This window comes from Ovis canadensis, chromosome 1 (genome assembly GCF_042477335.2).
Source record: "Ovis canadensis isolate MfBH-ARS-UI-01 breed Bighorn chromosome 1, ARS-UI_OviCan_v2, whole genome shotgun sequence".
NCBI classification, from domain to species: Eukaryota; Metazoa; Chordata; class Mammalia; order Artiodactyla; family Bovidae; genus Ovis; species Ovis canadensis.
The window spans coordinates 82353051-82380530 of NC_091245.1; the positions used below are offsets into that span (position 1 = coordinate 82353051).

General features: G+C 37.9%; 1 protein-coding gene across 1 annotated transcript in view; it reads left to right on the forward strand.

The window, feature by feature from the left end:
• Nucleotides 1–326: 326 nt before the first annotated feature.
• Nucleotides 327–27480, forward strand: part of LOC138435314 (renin receptor) — a 34222-nt gene continuing 7068 nt past the window's right edge. Inside the window, 1 exon segment of the mRNA XM_069579818.2 lies at nucleotides 327–548. Within this exon segment, the coding sequence (XP_069435919.1) occupies nucleotides 327–548 (222 nt within the window).

Genomic DNA, 27480 nt, shown 5'->3' on the forward strand with positions numbered 1-27480 from the left:
GGCTTTAATATTCTAGCTTAATATGTTCTTAAGCATTTAACTTGCATCAAATTTTCTGGACTTCCTTTAAAATACCATATCAAAGATGATGGCTTATATTAATAGTATTTATAAAATCCAAAACATTTAATACAATTACTTAAAACTATCTAAAAGATTCCAGCTACAGAACTGGGAAAGATCAGTTTTCATTACAATCCGAAATAACGGTAATGACAAAGAATGTACAAACTATAGCACAATTGTACTCATTTCACCTGCTAGCAAGTAAATGCTTAAAATCCTTCAAGCTAGGTTTTAATAGTACATGAAATCAGAACTTTCAGATGTACAAGCTGGATTTAGAAACGGCAGATCAACCAGAGATCAAATTGCCAACATCCGCTGGAGCACAAGAAAAAGCAAAGGAATTCCAGAAAAACATCTACTTCTGCTTCATTGACTATGCTAAAAGCTTTCATGGTGTGGGTCCCAACAACCTGTGGAAAATTCTTCAAGAGATAGGAATACAAAACTACCCTACCTGCCTCCTGAATAACCTGTATCAGGTAAAGAAGCAATAGTTATAAACTGGACATAGAACAACAGACTGGTTCCAAATTGGGAAAGAAGTGCATCAAGGCTGTATATTTACCCTGCTTATTTAACTTCTATTCAGAGTACATCACATGAAATGCCAGCCTGAATGAATCACAAGCTGGAATCAAGATTGCCAGGAAAAAATATCAACAACTTCAGATATGCAGATGATACCACTCTAATGACAGGAAAAGCAAAGAGAAACTAAAGAGCCTCTTGATAAAGGTGAAGGAGGAGAGTGTAAAAACCTGGATTAAAAGTCAACATTCAAATAATGATGATCATGGCATCTGGTCTCACCACTTCATAGCAAATAGATGGAGGGAAACGGAAGCAGTGGCAGAATTTATTTTCTTGGACTCCAAAATCGCTGTGGAGATGATGACTGCAGCCATGAAATTAAAAGAAGCTTGCTCCTTGCAAGAAGACCTCTGACAAATCTAGACAACATATTAAAAAGCATAGACATCAAAAAAATAAAATAAAAAATAAAAAGCATAGACATCACTTTGCCAACAAAGGTTTGTATAGTCAAACAATGATCTTTCCAGTAGTCATGTATGGAAGTGACAGTTGGACCATAAAGAAGGCTGAGCACCGAAGAATTGATGCTTTTGAACTGTGGTGCTGGAGAAGACTCTTGAGAGTCACTTGGAGCAATGAGATCAAACCAATAAATCTTAAAGGAAATCAACCCTAAATATTCATTGGAAGGGCTGATACTGAAGCTGAAGCTCCAATACTTTGGTCACCAGATGTGAAGAGCCAACTTGCTGGAAAAGACCCTGATGCTGGGAAAGATTGAGGGCAGTAGGAGAAGGGGATGACAGAGGACAAGATGGTTGGATGACATATCCGAATCAATGGACATGAGTTTGAGCAAACTCCAGGTGATAGTGAAGGACAGGGAAACCTGATATGCTGCAGTCCATTGGGTCACGAAGATTTGGGCACAACTTAGTGACTGAAAAATATTCCAAGTAAAAACTTCTTAAACTATGAAATTAACATTTTCTCTTATTTGCTTTATACAATCACTTGTAAATAAAGAGGAAATCCTATATTCAGTATCAGTTCAGTTGCTCAGTCGTGTCCGACTCTTTGTGACCCCCATTAACCGCAGCACTCCAGGCCTCCCTGTCCATCACCAACTCCCAGAGTCCACCCAAACCAATGTCCATTGGGTCGGTGATGCCATTCAACCATCTCATACTCTGTTGTCCCCTTCTCCTGCACTCAATCTTTCCCAGCATCAGGGTCTTTCCAGCTGAGTCAGCTCTTTGCATCAGGTGGCCAAAGTATTGGAGTTTCAGCTTCAACATCAGTCCTACCAATGAACATCCAGGAATGATCTCTATTAGGATGGACTGGTTGGATCTCCTTGCAGTCCAAAGGACTGTCAAGAGTCTTCTCCAACACCACAGTTCAAAAGCATCAACACTTAGGTGCTCAACTTTCTTTATAGTCCAATTCTCACATCCATACATGACCACTGGAAAAACCATGGCCTTGACTAGACAGACCTTTGTTGGCAATGTAATGTCTCTGCTTTTTAATATGCTGTCTAGGTTGGCCATAACTTTTCTTAAAAGAAGTAAGCATCTTTTAATTTCATGGCTTCAATCACCATCTGAAGTGATTTTGGAGTCCAGAAAAACAAAGTTAGCCACTGTTTCCACTGTTTTCCCATCTATTTCCCATGAAGTGATGGGACTGGGTGCCATGATTTTTGTTTACTGAATGTTGAGCTTTAAGCCAACTTTTTCACTCTCCTCTTTCACTTTCATCAAGAGGCTCTTTAGTTCTTCCTATATTATTTAACACTTTATAGATAAAGATACACTATTAAAATGGAAAAGTATTATTTTGCTGTGCAAAATCTTTAGCAATCATTTTCATGTGTGTATGAGTATATACACATATATTTACACATATATCATTTTTTTAGAGAAATGCCAGTGTGTTTGTGGGATTCTGCTCTTTTAAGCACTGTTGAGTGAGAAGCACAATACAGGACCCCACTGTTACAGCCGCAATACACCAAGGAAACTTTCTTTTTGTAAATTAAGATATGTAGTCCAGACAGTCTAGTTGTGATACAAAACTAGAAATTGACATAAAACTAGAGTTATGAAAGTCACGTTGCAAGGGAAAACAAAATCAATAACAGCAAAATGATGTGCATAGGAATAGAATTACACAGGCATAGCAGATGGTGATTGCGGCCATGAAATTAAAAGACACTTACTCCTTGGAAGGAAAGTTATGACCAACCTAGATAGCATATTCAAAAGCAGAGACATTACTTTGCCAACAAAGGTCTGTCTAGTCAAGGCCATGGTTTTTCCAGCTGTCATGTATGGATGTGAGAGTTGGACTGTGAAGAATGTTGAGCACCGAAGAACTGATGCTTTTGTACTGTGGTGTTGGAGAGGACTCTTGAGATTCCCTTGGACTACAAGGAGATCCAACCAGTCCATCCTAAAGGAGATCAGTCCTGGGTGTACATTGGAAGGACTGATGCTAAAGCTGAAACTCCAATACTTTGGCCACCTCATGAGAAGAGTTGACTCACTGGAAAAGACCCTGATGCTCAGAGGGATTGGGGGCAGGAGGAGAAGGGGACGGCAGAGGATAAGATGGCTGGATGGCATCACCGACTTGATGGAAATGAGTCTGAGTGAACTCCGGGAGATGGTGATGGACAGGGAGGCATGGTGTGCTGTGATTCATGGGGTCTCAAAGAGTTGGACACGACTGAGCGACTGAACTGAACTGATGACTCAAATAGGAATTAGAGAGTGGTGGTGAGGAGATGGATTGAAAGAGTTGACATTTTAATCATTATTTTTTCCAACCCTTTAAGACTGTTACTGTCTTTTCTTTTTCTGTTATTTCTTTGGGAGGTGGGTGGCGGGGGGGAAGTTTCAGTTCAGTACTCATTATCTATCATCTAATTATATTCATCTTCATTTTATATCCTTCTAATTTCTACTCTGTTTAGAAAAAAAAAAGTTTAAGGACACATACAATATTTCTGTTGTTATTTCCATTCTAGTCAGATTAAATAGTCCCTTATATATTTATTTCCCCTATGGTTAATAATCTTGACTATTTGAAAATAAAGAACCATTGAGTACTACCATATACCAGGAATTGACTCTAAACAAATTAGAAACACAGTCACAAATAAGATATTCTCTGCCTTCTGAGTTTGGATTCCACCAGAATAGAGCCTAACACAACGACTGGTATGTAGGTAGTTTATTTGAAAGATGATTTCAAAGATGGAGTAGAAAGTAGGCAAAGTGATACAGCTAATAAAGAAAAGCAAAAATAATGATATACATTGTTGAAATATTTGGGCTTCCAAGGTAGTTCAGTGATAAAAATATATGCCTGCCAATGCAGAAGATGTGGGTTCAGTCTTTGGATCAGGAAGATCCCTAGAGAAAGAAGAAACTGGCAACCCATTCCAGTATTCTTGCCTGAAAATCCCATTGACAGAGGAGCCTGGTGGGCTACAGTCCATGGGGTCACAAAAGAATCAGACGTGACTTAGCAACTAAACAACAACAATTGAAACATTTGCTATAAATATTTGGGGCTAAGTTTCTTCAGTTTCTTAAAGCAGTATATAGAATCATTTCCAATATTTTCTTCCAAAAGATATGAGGTTAGAAGATTCGCCTCCCAGCTTCTTCTGCCCATTAACTGAGGTTTAACCCCAGCAGTTCTTTTACCCCATCACATCTGGGTTTTTCTGGGGTATTAGATGAATTGGTATCCTGTGGTTTTGGAGAAGATACTGAAGAAAAAATTGGAAAAGTCCACACTGTTTATTTTAATTTGGAAGAAACTGACATTACTGAACCAGCTGCAATTGCATCTAAAATCATAGTAAGCTGAAAGGATGTGATCAGACAGCAAAAGTACCTGTCACAGTCTATGCTTCCATCCAATTTCTGCCACATGCGCTTTAAGATGTAAAATCTCTCAAAGACAAACTTAAATACCATCGTTATTGGGACAAACTACAATCTCTGTTATTTAAATTTGTCTCAACATTCTAACTGATACTCAGCATCCCTTTTTAGGATTTTATTTAATTTTTTCAGTACATCAGCTATACTAAGCTGTAAGGTACAAGCTCTTAGTTACCTTGTCCATGCCAGCTCATTGTTATCATCAGACAAAGAATAACATAGAAACCTCATGAAATCACCAAATTTTTAATCTATTCATGATGATACCCACTGTGTTGGACCAACATTAGTTCCATTCATTCAATTAACTCTTTCAGAAGAGTAATTCCTTTCTTAGTCTGCTGGTCCATAAGTGCCTGGTAGTACTTAATCAGTTTGTTAGGTAATAGTCTCAGTTTCACTAAAACTTACTGTGCCCTTACAGTCTCTCCAGAGAAATAAAAGCTTTCTTAAGAACTTTAGTCCAATGAGACCCATGATTTGGCAAATGAGAGGCACAAATAAGTTTCTCACCTAGAGAGAGTGATGATGCAAGGAGACAACCTTAGTTTGGCCCAGTTTTCCCCAAACTTGTGTATTCTCATATTAGAAACATACCATATCATATATCTGTTGTTTGTTCCATGTATGAACTGTATGAGGACTGCAATCTAATCTCACAGAGTGTGCCATACCTAACCTAGAACTTGAGTCCTTGATAGACTATTTCACTATTTTATTAGAATGAGTGCTTCTGAATGGTGATGGACAGGATCACTGGATCCCATGGTTATGTTTAGTTTTGCATCTTCATCATGAGATGTCTCCTTTGATTAGTAATTTTATCATATGTTATACCATGAAGGTAAGGCAAGAATTCTCTAAGCCAGTGACTTTAGCAGAAAAAATGTAGGCAGAGAATTGTATCAGAGCAAATGTCAATTCCAATAAAGATGAATCACTGAATCCTCCAGGATTGAAGGAAACAGACATAATTAACTTTCCACTAAATCACAGGCCCTTCTTTTCACAATATGGTATCCTATGAAAGACCTGGCATCATTCATTGCTACCAACCAGATGAACACAACAGCAACAGTAATCAAATCAGTCTTGGTGTTAGAGGAGCCATTCTGTTGAACACTTATATGGCCTCTATCCTTGCTACCATGCTACTCCATTAGCAGCCTCTTGCAAAACATCAGTATAAGTAAGAATAGAGGTTAACAGAAGGCAACTGAGAAACAAATCACATGTACCTGGTTGTTGAAGGCTTCTTCTGGAGTGGATGCTCTCTGGTGGGATTTGATAGTGAGACAAAAATATCGACAGACTCATTTCCATGGGTCAATTCATTTGTTTATTACCCAGACTTTTTGTGTATGATCTTTCTACTTAGAGTTATGTGCCTTTCAGAAGCCTGATCCATCAGCCAAACCATTTATTATTGCCCTTGAATTTCTACTGATGTAACCTAGACAGTGTATTAAAAAGCAGAGACATTACTTTGCAACAAAGGTCCATCTAGTCAAGGCTATGGTTTTTTCAGTGGTCATGTATGGATGTGAGAGTTGGACTATAAAGAAAGCTGAGCATTGAAGAATTGATGCTTTGGAACTGTGGTATTGGAGAAGACTCTTGACAGTCCACTGGACTGCAAGGAGATCCAACCAGTCCATCCTAAAGGAGATGAGTCTTGGGTGTTCATTGGAGGGACTGATGTTGAAGCTGAAACTCCAATACTTTGGCCACCTGGTGCGAAGAGCTGACTCATTTGAAAAGATCCTGATGCTGGGAAAGATTGAGGGCAGGAGGAGAAGGGGAAGACAGAGGATAAGATGTTTGGATGGCATCACTGACTCAATGGACATAGATTTGGGTGAATTCTGGGAGTTGGTGATGGACAGGGAGACCTGGCATGCTGTGGTTCATGGGGTCGCAAAGAGTCGGACACAGCTGAGTTACTGAACTGATTTTCTTATCTCAGGCTGCTTCTTCTTCCATACACAGTGGAAGTACCACAGGCACCACTTGTATGTTTCTCTGTCCATCTGAATGATTTCCACTCCTCACTGTTCCTTAGGAACACTGAGTGTGTTGCAGAGAAGAACCAGTTTGGACTCTATGTTGGAACTGTCTCTTTGACTTGTTATTCATTAGTTTTGCTATTATAATTATACAGAATGCCTGCCTCAGAGAATCCAGCCCCTCTGCCTGACTGTTAAAATGCCTTTTTTCAGAACCCTATTCACATATAGATGGCAGGAAGGAAGAAATTAACACATCTCTTGCCTGAGTCTTGCCATCCTAGGAGATGTTTGTAAGATTAATGATATTTTTACTTTGCTTCCTCACCTCCCCACCAGCTCTAGCCTATAAAAGTTCCTGGCACCCAGACCCAGAGAAGATGGTTATTTTAAGGTGCTAGCCTGCCATCTTCTCGGTCAGTCCACTTCCTGAATAAAGTCTCTTCCTTGTTTCAACCCCTTCTCTCGGATTCATTGGCTTGTCATGCAGCAAGCAGAAAGTGAGTTTGGACTCAGTAACAAGTGAGGCTCTAGTGTGACAATATTTCATTTTTAACAAATTCCTACATTTCAGGCAAATACATATATCTCTAAATCAGGGCTGTTTTTTGTTTTCTCTCCCTGCCTACTTGTCACATGAAAACTTCCACTGAGCAAAAAGCATTGAATTGAAAGAGAAGCATTAACACAACCAAAGTCAGTGAGATGGTTGTCTCGGTCCACCTCTTTGTATAATTTACTCATGAATCTAAAATTGATTAAGACCAATGCCAAATACACTCTTATTATTGGAGAGTTGTATGTTTTGTACCTTATGATATACTGATTCTGAAAATATCCACCTTGAGAAAACCAGTTAATTTTACAGTTGGCCAGTGTCCTCTAGCCAGATTCTTTGTTTCTAATGGGTCCCAGAAGCATACCAGGAACTGCTATTTAAATAGTACTTCTTTGAAACAGAAGATATGTTCTATTTCCAAAACCATAGAAGTCAGATTTGTGAGTCTATCACAGCTTGCTGAAGACTTCACAAAGAACTGCTAGCTTCTGTGGATTCCTCCAGCAACACTGGATCTTCTAAGGTCATATACCCTGAGCCGGAGCAGCAGGGAACTTTACATCACAGTCTAGCAAAGCTGTAAAACTATTTTATTCTGGAGCTCCCTTAATCTTGCAGCCTTCTAAGTTACCCAATAAAGGAAGTGGAGGAGTATTTTCCATGATTAATTTTTGTAGACATTTTAATCTGACTCCAATACCAGGGTGCTAACTTTCTTTTCACTGAGCCATAATTTTATTTAATTAATTTTTCCCTTTTAGACCTGTTTAGTGACCCTAATAAGTAGAGGAATTCCAATATTTAGCTGATGAGAAATAGAAAAGTTTTCTTTCTTCTGCTCTATGTAAAAGTCTAATTTATTACGGCAGTCCCAAGGAAATATTTCTTCCTTAGAGTTTAGCTTAAAGTATATATTTTACATAGAAATATGCTAATGATGAATTGTCTCATATTCATCTGATTGCATTATGAGATTTATAATCTTATGCTATAATTTCTGGCTCCTCCTCTCAGCTGACTCTATCCTTGAATTGTTACACTCTGTAAGAAATTTCTTTTCTCAAATTCACCCCTTTCCATAAATTAATATTCTTATTCACTATCAACAACCTCTAATCATTAACATATTAATGATTTTCATTAATATATTTGCCTTCTAATTATGCATGTGGACATTTATTTACTTATTATCTTTCTGGAATAAAAAAGTAATGAGAGCCAAAACACACATTCTTTTACTTCCTCAGTCTAGTTAATGTTGTTCCTGCTCAAATCAATAAATGGTGAGTCACAATTACAGATTAGAATACTTTCATCAATGCTTTGTCTAAAAGTATTGTGATTTCATGTTTATTCTAAACTATATGCATTAAAATTATTTTTCTTTTATTATACATCTCGTTTACTTTATATTTTTCCACTTTTATTAAGATGCTTTTTTAGGCAAGCTTAACTTTTATCCACTGCCCCCATCACATTGATTTTGCTTTTCTGTGTTCAATGACATCTTAATTAATGGGCCTTGTTTAAAGAAATTCTCCCAATGAATGATGAGACTCATTTAAGTTACCTAGCATTTCTAGTACCAGTTTTTTTCAAGAAATTCGTTTCCTACCTTTTCTCTTCATATCAGGTTATTGCACAAACTTTTTAATGTAGATTTTTAAACTATACACTTTTCTCCCCCTACATTCTTAGTCCTATGCACTTGAATACAAAGATTTATTTTTATTTTATATCAAAGATTCTTCACATCATTATGTTTTCCCTCATGCAGTGAGGAAACATGATTTATTTTCCAGTACATGCTTTTAAAGAATATGTTTATTTTTACTAATTTCCAATTACTATTTTTCTCAGTTGCTCTGCCTCCTACTTCATCAATAACACTTCTGTGGTCTTTATTTTGACAACTGTTATTGAGCAACAGCCTAGTATAGTATAGTGGTTCTACACTCTGTCAACTTGACCATATCACAGGGTACCCAGCTACTTGGTCAAACATTATTCTGGGTATGTCTGTGAGGGTGTTTTTTGATGAGATGAACATTCAAATCAGAAGAATAAGTAAAGCAGATTGCATTCCCTAATGTAGGTGAGCCTCATATAATCAATAGAAGATCTGAATAAAATAAAATCAAAAGGCTAAGTAAGAGAAACACCTCTTGCTGGGACTTGAACTGTTATGGACTTCAAACTTAAACTGAAACACCTCTTTTCTTGGGTCACAGGCCTACCTGTCAGATTTCAGCTTATTTCATTGGCTCTCCTGGTTTTGTGGCCTGTGGACTCAAATAATTTTCCTGGGTCTCCAACATGCTGACTACAGGTAATGGAAATTCATTGCCTCTATAACTGCATGTACCAATTCTCTCTCTCTGAATATATATATATATATATATATATATATATATATATATATATATATACACACACATTCAGCTGAAGGACCAATGCTTTGGCCACCTGATGTGAAGAGCTAATTCATTAGAAAAGACCCTGATGCTGGGAAAGATTGAAGGCAAGAAAAGGGGGCAACAACAGAGGATGAGATGGTTGGATGGCATCACAAACTCAATGGAAATGAGTTTGAGCAAGTTCTGGGAGATGGTGGGATGAGGGAAGGGATGGGATGCTGAGGGAAGGGATGGGATGGATGGGATGATGAGGGAAGCCTGGCATGCTGCAGTCTATGGGGTTGCAAAGAGTCGGACATGACTGAGCAACTGGACAATATATAGACACAGATAGACACACACATCCTATTGGTTCTGTTTCCCAGGAGAGCTATGATGAACACAGATTTTAGTATCTAAGATGGTTCTAGAAGAACACAATTTCAAGGATGAGTTTTCTGAATTGGTTCTGGAGTTTCCAGAACTGGATCTCTAATTTGATTAGATTTAGAGATGCTAATAATTCTATTTCTAGTGATAAGAAGAAAACTGATAGTTTATGGCATGATCTGGCAATAGAAATATATAAAATATCACCATAGTGTTACCCAAACTGGGTTTTTCTCTTGGTAGATGTCAAGCTAAAAGATACAGCCAAGATAAAGACCTGGAGAAGGAAGGATGTATCACTTGTAACAAGTAAAGAAAACACCAGGGATCTTTCCCAAAGCAATGTCTCCTGAACAGCAAAACCAGAGAAGTTTTAAGCTAAGGGTACATGCATATTCATGAAGGGGTTTGGGAGGTGCATGCTTATTCACAAATAGGCTGGCATGTAGCAGACTTTGGCTTAAAATTGGGGCGAAGGTTGACAGAGTCCAGGGAGTAAGTCAAGGAAAAGGAGTCCAAAGAAAGGGAATACATCAAGGCTGTACATTGGCACCATGCTTATTTAACTTATATGCAGAGTACATCATGAGAAATGCTGGGCTGGATGAAACACAAGCTGGAATCAAGATTGCCAGGAGAAATATCAATAACCTCAGATATGCAGATAACACCACCCTCATGGCAGAAAGAGAAGAACTAAAGAGCCTCTTGATGAAAGTAAAAGAGGAGAGTGAAAAGTTGGCTTAAAGCTCAACAGTCAGAAAACTAAGATCATGCCATCTGGTCCCATCACTTCATGGGAAATAGATAGGGAAACAGTGGAAACAGTGGCTTTCTTTATTTTGGGGCTTCCAAAGCACTGCAGATGGTGACTGCAGCCATGAAATTAAAAGATGTTTACTGCTTGGGAAAAAAGTTATGACCAACCTAGATAGCACATTGAAAAGCAGAGACATTACTTTGACAACAAAGGTCCATCTAGTCAAGGCTATTGTTTTTCCAGTGGTCATGTATAGATGTGAGAGTTGGACTGTAAAGAAAGCTAAGTGCTGAAGAATTGATGGTTTTGAACTGTGGTGTTGGAGAAGACTCTTGAGAGTCCCTTGGACTGCAAGGAGATCTAATCAGTCCATCCAAAAAGAAATCAGTCTGAATATTCTTTGGAAGGACTGATGCTGAAGCTGAAACTCCAAAACTTTGGCCGCCTGATGCAAAGAGCTGAGTCATTTGAAAACACCCTGATGCTGGGAAAGATTGAAGGTGGAGGAGAAGGGGATGACAGAGAATGAGATTGTTGGACGGCATCACTGACTCAATGGACATGAATTTTAGTAAACTCCAGGAGCTGGTGATGGACAGGGAGAGCTGGCATGCTGCAGTCCATGGGGTCGCAAAGAGTCAGACACAACTGAGTGACTGAACTGAACTGAACTGAACTGAAGCTTTAGCAGACTGATATCACAAAGGGTGAGAAAAGGAAACATCATCATCCTTTACACTGCTGAAAATCCAACTCAGAATTTCATCCTATGCCTGACTGAATTTCAACGCAAGTTGAACTCTCAGCTATATAGTGTATCTATTGTTAAAATGATCCTTTAATTAAAGGGGGGCTTCCCTGGTGGCTGAGAGGTTAAAGCATCTGCCTCCAATGTAGGAGACCTGGGTTCGATCCCTGGGTCAGGAAGATCCCCTGGAGAAGGAAATGGCAATCCACTCCAGTATTCTTGCCTGGAGAATCCCACGGACAGAGAAGTCTAGTATGTTACAGTCCACAGGGTTGCAAAGAGTCGGACACGACTGAGCGACTTCACCTTCACCTAATTAAAGGGGGGAATGCCTTCCTAAAAGTTAGAATAGGGACATGGGAAATACCCTGATAACTGGAGATACTGAATTGTTAAGTTCTTATGAGTTTCCATTCCCAATGGAAGAGGCCTTCCTATCCCCCGTGCCTTTCCACCCTCCCCTGAGAGAATTAATCCTATCATAAAATGGAAGAGGTATTTATGAGACCAGGCCCACGCAGGGCCTAAAGGCACAAGTAAGTTACATGAAAACATAGTCCAAATGCTCTTGGCCCAAGTTCTTGCTACTTCTTTCTCTCTTTCAGTCTGCACCTGTGGTCTCAAGGAGAGTTCACTGTGATCAATTTACAGAAAGATGATTCAGGCCTAGTTTAATGATGGTTTTGTACAATGTGCAGGTACTCCCCAAAAGTAGACAGCTGTAGCATTGTAGCCCCTTTCTAGGATATCCCTAAGGACAATGATGAAAGGAATTCTCCCAGGTAGGCAGCATTTTGAGCAATACATCTGATTGTTCACTTTGCATGGACAATAAATGGCCAGACACAGAATTATATGCCCGTTCATAGCTGTGGCCAATGGTTTGGCTGGGTGACCAGGGACTTGAAATGAATGCAGTTGGAAAACTCGTTGCAAGGAAATTTGAAGAAGAGATATGTGGATAGACTTCTCTAAATGGACCAAAAAAAAAAAAAAGTGAAGACATGTTTATCTTATGTGAATGCTCACCAAGTGGTAATTTCATAGAAGAGGGATAAGATGACTTGTTCTGTGGATACCAGGCAATCTCTTTACCCAGTCATCCCTTCATTGCCCAAGCAATCTCATGAAGACAGTGGTCATGGTGGAAAAATCACAGACCCAACACCATGAACTTTCTCACACCAAGGTCAACCTAACTAAGGCTACTGCTGCACCAAAGTTCCCATATGGCATCACTCCCCAGGGTAATCAGTCACTTGCTTGGTATTACATTATATTTGACTGTTTTCACCATGAAAGAGGCAATATTTCTCACTACAATAGACACTCTTCATATGTATTTATTTTCCTTGCACTCAATTTTTCCGCCAAAACCACCAGCTGTGACTTATAGAATTCCTTATCCACCATCATGACACTTTACACAGTCACTGTTGCTCTTGATTAAGGGACTCATTTCACAGAAAAAGAAGTACAGTTATGGACATATGCTCATGGAATTCCCTGGTATTACTATGTTCTCTACCCTCCTGAAGCAGCTGGCTTGATCAACCAGTGGAATGGGCTCTTGAAGACTCAATTATATTAGTACCAGCTATGTGGAAATACCTTGCAAGGCTGGGGCAAGTTTCTTAAGAATAATGCATAAGCTCTGAATAAACTGCCAACATATGCTGCTGCTTCTCCCATAGGTCAAGGAATCAGAGGTAGAAATAGGAATAGCACCACTCACTATTGCCCCTACTGAGCCACTAGCAAGGTTTTTCTTTCTATTCCTGCAGTCTTAAGTTCTGCTAGCCTAAAGGTCTAGCTACAAGAGAGGAATGACTCCATCAAGACTCCATCAAGAGACACATCAAAGTTCTGTTAAACTAGAATTTAAGACTTCAGTCCAGAAAGTTTGGTATCCTCAGGCTTTTGAATCAACATGTGAAGAAGGGAGTTACTGTGCTGGCTGGGTGATTGATCCTGACTTTGAAGGGGAATTTGGACTAATACTGCAAAATGGAGGTAAAATAGACTATGTCTGGGCTTCCCTGGTAGCTCAGCTGATAAAGAATCTTTCTGCAATGCAGGAGACTCTGGTTTTGTTCCTGGGTTGGGAAGATCCCTGGAGAAGGAATAGGGTACCCACTCCAGTATTCACAGGCTTCCCTGGTGGTTCAGATGGTAAAGAATCCGCCTGCAGTGACAGAGACCTGGGTTCGAGCTCTGGGTTGGGAAGATCCCCCTGAAGAGGGCATGGCAACCCACTCCAGGATTCTTGCTTGGAGAATCCCCAAGGACAGAGGAGCCTAGTGGGCTACACTCCATGGGGTCACAAAGAATCAGACATGGCTGAGCAACTAAACACAGCACAGAGTATGTCTAGAATACAGGTGATCACTTAAGGCTTGTCTTAGTGCATCTTTTAGTTTTACCATGCACTATGTTTAAGGTAAGTGGAAAACTACAACAACCTAATCCAGGATGACTCCTAATTGTTCAGAGCTTTCAGGATGAACTTACTCAGTCACCTCACCAGATTAAGAACCAAAGAGATATGAGGTATTTGCTAAAGGCAAAAAGAATACAGACTAGGTACAGGGAGAAGGTAGAGTATAAATACTAACTATAACCATGTGACAAGTTATGGAAACAAGGAAAATAATTGTCTTGAGAATATCTTCATTATTTTGTTTATTTTGTTATGAATAAATTGTGTGTTTGTATATACAGGTATATACATACATATTGCAGATATCTTTATTTTCCCTCTCTTAATGTTTTATCATGTAACAAAGGCATGTTAACTTTACATCATAATATTTAAGTTATGCAATATCAAGGAGAATAATAATAATAATCAAGGGCTTTTTTCCCATCTTGTGGGGAAGGAATTAGTAGGATTTCAACTGTATAAGGATTGTTATATCATGTTAGGGAGAACTATGACATTGTTATCATCTTTCCTTGGTTATTAAGCTTAGTGCAAAGGGGTGCCAAGTTGACATGAGTTAGACCTGTGATAGTTAATTTCATGTGTCAACTTAACTGAGCTAGTAGGGTGCCCAGACATTTGAACAAACATTCTGGTTGTGTCTGTGAGGACGTGTCTGAATAAGACTAACACTTGAATCAGTAGACTGAATAATGCAGACTTTCCTCCCTAATGTGGATCTGTCTCAGCCATCAATAGAAGGAATGAATAAAACAAAGTAGCTAAGTAAGAAAAAACTCCTACTTGACTATATGAGTTGGGACTGATTATTTTTTGGCCTTTAGATTCAGATTGATTTATCAGATATTCTTCAGTCTCAAACCTGTCAGCTTACAGTCTAAATCTTATGCAATCAGTTCTCCTGGTTTTCAGGACTTTGACCTTGTACTGGAACTACATATTCACATTCCTGGATTTCCAGCTTGTGGACTGCTGATCTTAAAACTTCTTACTCTCCATAATTATGTGAGACAACTGCTCATAATAAATCTCAACCTCTCTCTCTCTCCTATTTACACAGTCATATAACCCTAACACACTATTTTAAAAATAGTATTTGATATAAATAAAAAGTATTTGATATAAACATAATTCATGATTGAATACTATCAGTATGTATCCTCAAATTAACTGCATTTATTAAATTTATTTATATTCATGTTTTTTGTTGTGTGGTAAACTGCTGAATTTTGTAGACCTTGGAACTAAATTACCTGAGTTGACTTTTGATTCACTGCTTATTAGTCTGATGGGTTTGAATATGTTTCTGGACTAATCCTTGTTTTTATAACTTCTTTTGTAAATTGGGATAAAGTACTATCTATCTCAGTTATAGTGATGATTATGAAAATTATTACATTAAAAATTCATAAAAAGTGCTAGGCACATACTACAGAATCAGTACTATCTCTTTGCTATTATTTGCCCAAACCATAAGCAATATTTAATTACTTTTTATTTAAAGTTTCTTATTGTTCCTTAGTCAAAGTTTGGTTACTGTTACCAGTTATTACATCAGCCAACTTCAGCAATGCTTATTTTTTCTCCAAGGAATCTTTTTATTCCTTTAATTATAAATTTGATGTATCTTTCCAAAACTCTACCACAAATGCCATTGAATTAATGACAATATGCCAGTTATATTAATTTATTTTTAAGGATAGCATCCTATTAGCTCACCAACAATCATTTTAAATACGAGCAATAAAGAAAAACTAATTATTATTAAACAACTTATATTCACCTTATATGAAAAACACTAGAAATATAGGGATAAGTAAGATAAGATCCATGACCATACGTAATTTAACATTTTGAGGGAAGACAAAGACATTACAGAGATGTGTAATTAGTACAAGTCCTTTTCTTCTCCATATCAGTATTCAGTTCAGTTCAGTCCAGTCACTCAGTCATGTTTGACTCTTTGTGACCCCATGAACCGCAGCTTGCCAGGCCTCACTGTCCATCACCAACTCCCGGAGTCTACTTAACCCATGTCCATTGAGTTGGTGATGCCATCTAACCATCTCCTCCTCTGTCATCCCCTTCTCCTCCTGCCCTCAATCTTTCCCAGCATCAGGGTCTTTTCTAATGAGTCAGCTCTTCACATCAGGTGGCCAAAGTATTGGAGTTTCAGCTTCAACATCAGTCATTCCAATGAACACCCAGGACTGATATGTATTAGGATGGACTGGTTAGATCTCCTTGCAGTCCAAGGGACTCTCAAGAGTCTTGTCCAACACCACAGTTGAAAAGCATCAATTCTTTGGTGCTCAGCTTTCTTTATAGTCCAACTCTCACATCCATACATGACTACTGGAAAAAACACAGCCTTGACTAGATGGACCTTTGTTGACAAAGTAATGTCTCTGCTATTATCAGCCATCAAATTAAGCAAATTAATTTGGATCACAGAGAAAGCAAGGGAATTTCAGAAAAAAAAATCTACTTCTGCTTCATTGACTATGCTAAAGCCTTTGACTATATAGATCACAACAAACTATGGAAAATTCTTAAAGAGATAGGAATACCAGACCACCTTATCAGTCTCCTCAGAAAGTTGTATACTGATCAAGAAACAATAGTTAGAACCAGACATGGAACATCTGACTGTTTCAAAATTGGGAAAGGAATACCTCAAGGCTGTACACTGTCACCCTGCTTACTTAACTTCTATGAAGAGTGCATCATGCGGAATGCCAGGCTGGATGAAGCATAAGTTGGAATCAAGATTCCTGAGATAAATATCAACAACCTCAGATATGCAGATGATACCATTCTCCTGACAGGAAGCAAAGAGGAGTTAAAAAGCCTCTTGATGATTGTGAAACAGGAGAGTGAAAAAGCTGGCTTAAAACTCAACATTCAAAAAATGAAGATTATGGCATCTGGTCCCATCACTTCATGGCAAATAGTAGGGGGAAATGTGGAAACAATGGCAGATTTTATTTTTGTGGACTCCAAAATCACTGCAGATTGTGACTGCAGACAAGAAATTAACAGACATTCGCTCATTTGAAGAAAAGTTATGGCAAACATAGGCAGCATATTAAAAAGCAGAGACATTACTTTGCTGACAAAGGTCCATCTAGTCAAAGCTATAGTTTTTCCAGTAGCCATGTACGGATGTGAGAGTAGAACCATAAACAAAGCTGAGCACCAAAGAACTGATGTTTTCAAATTGTGATGCTGGAAGATTCTCAAGTGTCCCTTGGACTGCAAGAAGATCCAACCAGTCAATCCTAAAGGAAATCAACCCTGAATATTCACTGGAAGGACTGATGCTGAACCTACAATACTTTGGCCATCTGATGCAAAGAGCTGACTTATTGGAAAAGATCCTGATTCTGGGAAAGATTGAAGGCAAAAGGAGAAGGGGGCAGCAGAGTATAAGATGGTTGGATGGCATTATCAACACAATGGACACGAGTTTGAGTTAACTCCAAGTGACAGTGAACAACAAGGAAGCCTGGCATGCTGTAGTCCATGGGATCCCAAAGTGTCAGACCCAACTTAGTGACCAAATAACGGACAACAACAAATAAAGCAAATCATTTTATTTGTTGTTTGTCTTAAAGGTTTCCCATCCTTCTGGATCAGGAATCCTTTCCTGTTGCCCTAAACTCTGCTGCAGACAAACTCTTTCCTTTGTCTGAATCTTGGGTTGTTAATTAACATGATAGAAGGATGCTTTCTCCCCATGTTAGGCAGCAAAGAGCTAAAGTAAGGCAGGCCTCTCTTCTTTCTCATTATCCCCTCCTTCCTTCTCCAAGACCATCTAAACATCCACTTATGTACATAAATATTTTCATTGAAGTTTGGAGACCATTTCAGGAGGGAATTACAAGGTAATTTCTCCTGTAGCATGATAGACTCTGGATTTTGAGTCTCAGCCTTAAGACAAAGAATATCATCCATGGATTGACAGCTTTTTGAAAGAATAGTCAACATCTATGATCCTACATTTTACCTCTGATATCTTACTTTTCCCCTAACTTGGAACACGATGTCTCTCTCCACCATTTGGGAGATAGTTCTTTAGGTTGTAAAGAGTTATCCATTGCATTCATATTGCCACAACCTAAGAACCTAGACAGCCCAGTCATGCAGAAATTCTCTATGATATTTGACCCTATTGAACTATATACCCCCTTCATTAAAACTTTTTCCTCATTCGCTTGTATGGCACATGTCTTTTATCTCATCATTTCTTCATGATTATTTAGTCTATGATTATTTATCAGTTCTTTGCTTTCTTCTTGCTCATTCATTTCGTCAACATTTTAACTAAGGCATATATATGGAATTTAGAAAGAAGGTAACGATAACCCTGTATGCAAGGCAGCAACATTCTAGTTGAAGAAATTAACTAGTTAACTTCAATGTTAACTAGTTTCCCTTCTTCTACTTCTCTGCCTCTATGTTATATGAACATATATCTTTTTTAAACTTTCTATTGAACTGAATTAATGTGTTTACATATCTATATTTTTCACTTACAGGTAAATTTCTTTGGGACAGGGACTTCATTATAGTAATTGCTGTATAGTAATTATTTAGTATGTTGTTAGGTACACAAAAGGACAATAAACATTTGCTTAAGAGAATCAAACTAAACTATCAGTAGGGATAATCCAGAGAGAAAAAATCAACATTTTAAACTTTCTATAGAAAAGAACTGAATTATTTTAAAACAAATTTTTTAAAGCTAAAATATTTTGGTTTACAAAAGAGTAACAAAGTGGGAATAATCTAATTTTTCACAAACATGGGATAGAAATACATTAACCTGAATGGGCAGAATTACTTTGATTCAAGATAGTGAAATTTACTGAAATGCTCTTCATCTTTGCTACTTTCTTCCTCTCTAACTATGCATTTCTCTCTTTCAAACACTAATGAATTAGGAATGTTAAATAAAAAGAGTTGGGTGAAGCCATGTGTATGGAAAATTAACGTGGTACAATTGTAAGGTTTTTGTGCATACATTACAGGGAAAATAAAATACTGGCTTACTCAGCCACAACATAATAGATCAGGTTGGCAATGGAAAACTATTTAGTGAATTTACGCAAGTGAATTTACCCAAGTGAGATTCTGAGGGGAGGGAGGGTGAAAATATGGGAAACTTGAGCCAAGTTCTCATTATATGTCTCAGGATATTTAACATTAATTATACTTTATATAAATCAGAATATTAAGATTACTCCTTTAGGCTAAAGTAAATGAATGAATAAGCAAGTTTTTCCTATGTTTTAAGCACCCTTCTGAAATTATAGAATTTGCACATAGAAATGAATTTGAAAGACAAGGACTCTTGGCCTTCATTATAAAATAATCAAGTAAATTAACTGGGAACACAGCAGGGTCTTATTACCAAAGAAGAAATTAGTTCAATGACTTTTAAATGCAGTTTTGGAAACTGAGTTTATTGGAATGCAAAGTAAGAAATATATTTCACTGCCAAAGAGAAGCATTCATTGACTCCAGTTAATTCACTAACATGGTCTTTCTTTTTTTTTTTCCCCCTCTCTTCTCTTTGTCACTGATTCCTAGTATTTTCTATATAGTACAAAGGGCTAGGAAAGTAGGAGACATGCAAAATCAATTAACTACTTTTTATTCAAGGGATAATTTACCAGTGTGTGAACTGCTTAATTTATATTCCTTTACTATTCACTTTATTTACATATCATTTCATTTTTCCATTTTTACTATTTTAACCCACTCTAAAAAATGAATAAAGAAAAATAATGCCTAGTGCAGTAGCCTCCATGAGTCACATGTGAAGTTTTAAAATATAGATATTCAGTCCCATCTAAGATGTATTGAATCAGAATGTCTTGGGATGTGTCTGAATGGTCATATTTTCTAAAATAGTTCACAGTTAAATCCAGCATTTACCAAGGAATGAAAATGGTTGGCAACTGAAGCAAACAGTCAATGGATTGTAAATTGCATAATAATATTATGAAAGTGTATTTCTGACTGCAAGCCTTTTGGGTGAAAAAATTGGAACTTGAACCAATTTCATGCATAGGTGTTTCAGTAATAACAAAACTCAGTATTATCTATAGGTATTCTTGTAGCCTCCTTTCATTGGAGATGAAATGAATGAATTCCATCTTAGAAAGATTATCAAATTTATCAAATTTGTGTCATATCAACATATGAAAAACATGCAACATAAGAGAATACATGAAACTCCAGAAAACTCCAGGAATTAGTTTATGTATTTTTCTATTTTATTTATTGTGTACCTAATCTTTTTTTAAGTATTGGGGATATTTAACTGGAAACAAACTATACAAACTCTCTGACTTCCAGGAGCTAACACTGTATTGGGAAGAGACAGAAAAAACAATTATGAACAACTGAATAAGTAAGTTAATTTCAGGTCCAATAAACACTAACATGAACACAGAGTGACTTCATGACTGAAGAGAGGAAGACACTTTAGCTAAGTAAGATTGTCAGAGATTACATTTAGTAAATCTATTCTTAACATTCAAAAGGAGGCATATGTGGAGATAAGTGGAAGAGTACTTCTGCCAGAAGAAAAGCAGGTCTAACTAAAAATGGAAGACTTTGATGTGGGAGTTCAATTAACTGAACGCAGTAAGAGCCCTCAACCTTCAATATGTGTAATCTAGTGCATGTCAAATGCATGACCAATGTTATTTTAGTATAAAATGCTAACAACAATTTTCTATTTAAATTGATGAGTAAATTTTATCAATAGTATAGAAACTGTAAGCCCTCCTTTACTTATTGTTTTAAATATGAGATGATTGTTTCTACATTGCTTTTAACTGAAGAGGATCAGTTATTAAGTGCATGTTTAACTGCAATATTTAGTCTTACCATAGGTTCTCTAGTAGAGATATCTCACTAGATAACTCAATATATATCTCACTAAATATCTACTTTTGACAATTTAAATTATACAACTGGATATATGAATTTTTGTATTAAATATCTATGCAGCATTGAGAAAGAAATGATTATACAAACAAAATTCCTCAAAAGGGGCTACAATAATAGCTGGCCATTTTAAGGAGACCACAGGCAAGAATACTGGAGTGGGTTGCCATTCCCTCCTCCAGGGGATCTTCCCAACCCAGGGATTCAACCCAGGTCTCTTGCATTGCATGTGGATTCTTTATCATCTGAGCCACCAGAGAAGCCCTTGTACTGTTTTAGCCTCATATGAAGTGTTTAGTTTCAAATTTAATTTGCTGTGTTTAACAATGTCATAAATAATACTTTAAAACTTTTGCGGGAATACTGAGTATACAAAGATTCAGATTTTCAAATTAGATTCATTAAAATAGAAATCTTGTCTTCTCTCAAAGTTTATACTGATGTAAAGAACTGAAGCAGCCAACAGAATAAGAGAAGTGAAGGATCTGGAGAATAGTGAAAGTACTTTCTTGCATTACTTAAATGTTCTTTGACCCAGAATAGATGAGTTTTCTAGATGAAGTATGTGAGTTATTGTACCAAAGTTGGCAAATATTTATGCTACAAAAAAAAAAAAAATCTATTTTATATGCCAGAAAATGGCACAGCTCTAATAGGGAAGAATAAATCTGACTCCATATTAGATGTTTCTTTAACTTTTGTGTTCTATGTTTTTTGCTACAAGTTAAGCCTCCTGATGAAAGTGAAAGAGGAGAGTGAAAAAGTTGGCTTAAAGCTCAACATTCAGAAAACGAAGATCATGGCATCCGGTCCCATCACTTCATGGCAAATAGATGGGGAAACAGTGTCAGACTTTATTTTGGGGGGCTCCAAAATCACTGCAGATGGTGACTGCAGCCATGAAATTAAAAGACGCTTACTCCTTGGAAAGAAGTTTATGACCAACCTAGATAGCATGTTCAAAAGCAGAGACATTACTTTGCCGACTAAGGTCTGTCTAGTCAAGGCTATGGTTTTTCCTGTGGTCATGCATGGATGTGAGAGTTGGACTGTGAAGAAGGCTGAGTGCTCAAGAATTGATGCTTTTGAACTGTAGTGTTGGAGAAGACTCTTGAGAGTCGCTTGGACTGCAAGGAGATCCAACCAGTCCATTCTGAAGGAGATCAGCCCTGGGATTTCTTTGGAGGGAATGATGCTAAAGCTGAAACTCCAGGATTTTGGCCACCTGATGTGAAGAGTTGACTCATTGGAAAAGACTCTGATGCTGGGAGGGATTGTGGGCAGGAGGAGAAGGGGACGACAGAGGATGAGATGGCTGGATTGCATCACCAACCCAATGGACGTGAGTCTGAATGAACTCCGGGAGTTGGTGATGGACAAGGAGGCCTGGCGTGTTGCGATTCATGGGGTCGCAAAGAGTTGGACACAACTGAGCGACTGAACTGTACTGAACTGAACTGAGTCACTAGTCCAGAGGAACATTGACTATAGTTTAAAGAATACACAGTGGTCCATCTCCAGGGACCCTGCTTTCCATGCCTAAACAACACCTTTCTTCGGCTTACAAGAAACATTTTGATCCAGCCTAACTAAAGAGCCTCTTGATGAAAGTGAAGGAGGAGAGTGAAAAAGTTGGCTTAAAGCTCAACATTCAGAAAACTAAGAGCATGGCATCCAGTCCCATCATTTCATGGCAAATAGATGAGGAAAAAGCAGGAACAGTGGCTGACTTTATTATTTTGGTCTCCAAAATCACGGCAGATGGTGGTTGCAGCCATGAAATTAAAAACACTTACTCCTTGGAAGGAAAGTTATGACCAACCTAGACAATATATTAAAAAGCAGAGACATTATTTTGCCAACAAAGGTCCATCTAGTCAAGGATATGGTTTTTCCAGTAGTCATGTATAGATGTGAGTGTTGGACTATAAAGAAAGCTGAGCACAGAAGAATTGATGCTTTTGAACTATGGTGTTGGAGAAGATTTTTGAGAGTCCCTTGGACTGCAAGGAGATCCAACCAGTCCATTCCAAAGGAGATCAGTCCTGGGTGTTCATTGCAACGACTGATGTTGAAGCTGAAACTCCAATACTTTGGCCACCTGCTGTGAAGAGCTGACTCATTGGAAAAGACCTTGATGCTGAGAAAGATTGAGGGCAGGAGGAGAAGGGGATGACAGAGGATGAGATGGTTAGATGGCATCACCAACTCAATGGACATGGATTTAGGTAGACTCTAGGAATTGGTGATGGACAGGGAGGCCTGGCGTGCTGTGGTTCATGAGGTCACAAACAGTCAGACACTACTGAGTGACTGAACTGTACTGAACTTTGAATGGCTGCAGAATAGAAGAAATGAACACAAGCCTTATAGAGTCTGGCCAAAACCAGGAAATACGTGCAAAAATTTTGACCTTTTTAGTTTACTTCCTCCTCACTTCCTCCCTGTTTGTTCTATAAAAAGAAGAAAAAACAACAACAACAAAAAAAACTAGTATCCAGATCGCAGAAAGATGGTTCTTAAGGACACTAATTCACCATCTTCTTGGTCTTACGGCTTTCTGAATAAAGTCACTATTTCTTGCCCCAACAACTTGTCCCTTGATTTATTGGCCTGTCATGTGGTGAGAAATATGAACTTGGACTCCTTAATGTAGCTTCTGTGACTATGAAGCCATGCATTATCAATACATAGTTTCAGGGATTACCTATAATACATAATCCTTAACTCAGATTCCAGGCAAATTTCAATGATCTCTTTACCCATTGTTACCTTTCATGTCAAGAGGGGATTAGATCTTGAAGACTTAAATACAAGATATGACACTTTGTAGCATTGGTTTCTTAGGCCAGTCACCAAGACGACAGACATAAAAACAGAAATAAATGGGACCTAGCCAGGCTTAACAACTTTTGCAGGGCAAAGAACGTCATGAAATGAAGTGAAGTGAAAATCGCTCAGTCCGACTCTTTGTACCCAACTCTTTGTGGACCCCATGGACTATACAGTCTATGGAATTCTCCTGGCCAGAATACTAGAGTGGGTAGACTTTCCCTTCTTCAGGGGATCTTCCCAACCCAGGAATCAAACTAAGTTCTCCCACATTACAGGTGGATTCTTTACCAGCTGAGCCACAAGGAAAGCCCAAAGAACATTATAAACAAACTGAAAAGAAAAAACTTATGAGCTGGAGAAAATATTTGCAAATGATGTGACTGAAAGGGCTTTTAATTTCAAAAATACACAAACAGGTCATACAATTTAATAACAGGAAAGGAAAAACCTAACCCCCCCCCCGAAAAAAAGAGCAGAAGACCTAAATTGACATTTTTCAAAAGACATACAGATGGTCAACAGGCACACGATAAGATGGTCAACATCACTAATTATTAGACAAATGCAAATAAAAACTACAATGAGGTATCACCTAATGTGGTCAGATGGCCACCATCAAAAAGTCTATAGATAATAAATGGTAGAGAACCTGAGGAGAAAAGGAAACCCTCCTACACTGTTAGTGGGAATGCAAATTGGTGCTGCTACTTTGGAAAATGCTATCAAAGGTCCTTAAAAACCTAAAAATAGAATTGCTGTACAATCCACTAATCCCACTTCTAGGCATATATCTGAAAAATATGAAAGCCCCAATTTGAAACGGGATATATGTACCCCAGTGCTCACAGCAATACTATTTACAATAGCCAAGACATGGAAGCAAATCTAAGTGTCAATCAAAAGACGTGGTATATATAATACATTATTTAATACATACACACATGATGGAATACTACTCAGTCATAAAAAGAATGAAATAATGGCATTTGAAGCAACATGGATAGCCCTAGAAGTTATCATACTAAATGAAGTAAGTCAGACAAAGACAAATAATATATGATATCACTTATATGTGGAATCTAAAATACAGTACAAATGAACTTATTTACAAAAAAGAAAGACTCACAGACAGAAAACAAACTTTTGGTTACCAAGGGGAAGAGGATGGAAGGAGTAAATAGGCAGTATCAGTTTAACAGATGCCCTCTATCATACATAAAACAAAAGACCAGATATAGTGTATAGCAGAAGGAACTATATTCAATATCTTGTAATAAACTCTAATGAAAAAGAATTTTCAAATGAGTAAGAATATATACATATTTATACATATCACCAAGTCACTTTGGTATACATGTGAAATTAATATCATACTGTAAATCAACTGAACTTCAGTAAAAAATAAAAGAGGAGATTGGACAAATGAGCAACTCATCATCCTTCACAAAGGAAATCTGTGAATTTCTGGCCAACTGCTCTGACTACATTCTCTTTGCATACACCAAAAGAGCTTAGGAAAAAAGTCATCACAAAACATGACAAGAGAGAATGTAGTAATTCCACATGCCTAAGCCAGGACTCAATTTCAAGAAAGCTTGGCAATGATTCTAACAAAGCTGTCTTGAAAGGTACAACATGGCTAACAGAATTGAAGGCACAGTGATTGCTTATGTTTGTTGAGGAAAATCCCTATCATCAAAAAATTAACCATTTTAATGCTGAAGAATGTTCAAACTACTGCATAACTGCACTCATTTCACACACTAGCAAAGCAATACTAAAAATTCTCCAAGTTAGGCTTCAAAGGTACATGAACCATGAACTTCCAGATGTTCAAGCTGGATTTAGAAAAAACAAAGGAACCAGAGATCAAATTGCCAACATCTGTTGGCTCATCAAAAATCAAGAGAATTCCAGAAAAAAAAATCTATTTCTGCTTTATTGAGTACATCAAAGCCTTTGACTGTGTGGATCATGGCAAACTGTGGAAAATTCTTCAAGAGATGGGAATACCATACCACATTATCTGCCTCCTGAAAAATCTTATGCAGGTCAAGAAGCAACAGTTAGAACCAAACATCAACAGACTGGTTCCAAATTGGGAAGGAGTATGTCAAGGCTGTATATTGTCACCCTGCTTATTTAACTTACATGCAGAGTACCTCATACGAAATGGGGGGCTGGATGAAGCACAAGCTGGAATCAAGATTTCCGGGAGAAATATCAATAACCTCAGATATGCAGTGACACCACCCTTATGGCAGAAAGCAAAGAAGAACTAAAGAGTCTTTTGATGAAAGTGAAAGAGGAGTGTGAAAAAGCTGGCTTAAAACTCAACTTTAAAAAAACTAAGATCATGGCATCTGGTCCCATCATTTCATGGCAAATAGATGGGGAAACAATGGATACAGTGACAGACTTTATTTTGGGGGGCTCCAAAATTACTGAAGATTGTGACTACAGCCACAAAATTAAAAGATGTTTGGTCCTTGGAGGAAAACCTATAACAAACCTAGATAGCATATTAAAAACCAAAGACATTTTTTTGCCAACAAAGGTCTGTCTAGTCAAAACTATGTTTTTTTTTCCAGTTGTCATGTATGTATGTGAGAGTTGGACCATAAAGAAAGCTGAGTGCCAAAGAACTGATGATTTTCAACTGGTGTTGGAGAAGACTCTTGAAAGTCCCTTGGACTGCAAGGAGATTCAACCAGTCCATCCTAAAGTAAATCAGTCCTGAATATTCATTGGAAGGACTGATGCTGAAGCTGAAACTCCAATAATTTGGCCACCTGATGTGAAGAACTGACTCACTGGAAAAGACCCTCTGATGCTGGAAAAGATTGAAGGCAGGAAGAGAAGGGGAAGACAGAGGATGAGATGGTTGGATGGCCACACTGACTTATGGACATGAGTTTGAGTAGACTCCTGGTGTTGGTGATGGACAGGGAGGCCTGGCATGCTGCAGTCCATGGGTTTGCTGACTGAACTGAATGTTTTATGGAGTGTGTAAACACCTATGCTCTGCTGAAGTTTATTTTATACACTCTCAATTATTAAAATAAAACATCTCAATTGTTATAAACAATAAAATACTGATATGGATTATGACTAGTGAAACAAACACTACTATCTAGAAGTCTTTTTCACACAGAGAACAGAAGAAGGTTGCTTTCTGGTTTGCTTTTGCTAGGCATCTATCACATGCAAGAATATGGTATTATTTGTTGCCAGAAGCCAGTGTGAGGAATCCCACCTGTGACAAGGTCATGAGGAAGGAAGCTGACACACGCAAGGTCGTGATCAGACTTCAGGGGTCCCCCTAGAATTTCCTGAGCATGTACCCCAACAAAAAAACAAAAATCTGCCGGCTTTTGTACTCTGCTTTTCCACTCTTCTGATACTCTCTGGAAAAAAGTCAACTCAGGGCTTTAGCCTTCTGCATTTGAAAGGGATGTTTCAGTTAAACCCCCTCTGATAACTCTCTAGCTTGCCTAACAGGTTCCTCAGACCTCTTACAGCTTGTGAATTGGTTACAGGCCCCCAACCGCGAGAGCCACAGAGCTTAAAAGCATCTTAAAGCCTTTTCTAAAGAGCTAAAAATCATATTGGTGATGGGTTTTCACTGTTGACTTAATGATTGCCGCCAGGCCTCCATATTCTTTATCTTTTAGGCACCTGGGAGGATGTTAATCAATGTAAATGGGATATGGAAAAAGATATATAGTAGTTTTGATGTTAGCAACACTAGACTTTTGAGTTAATTACTTTTCTTTTGTTATAAATCACTGTACTCCTTTCACTTGTTATAAACT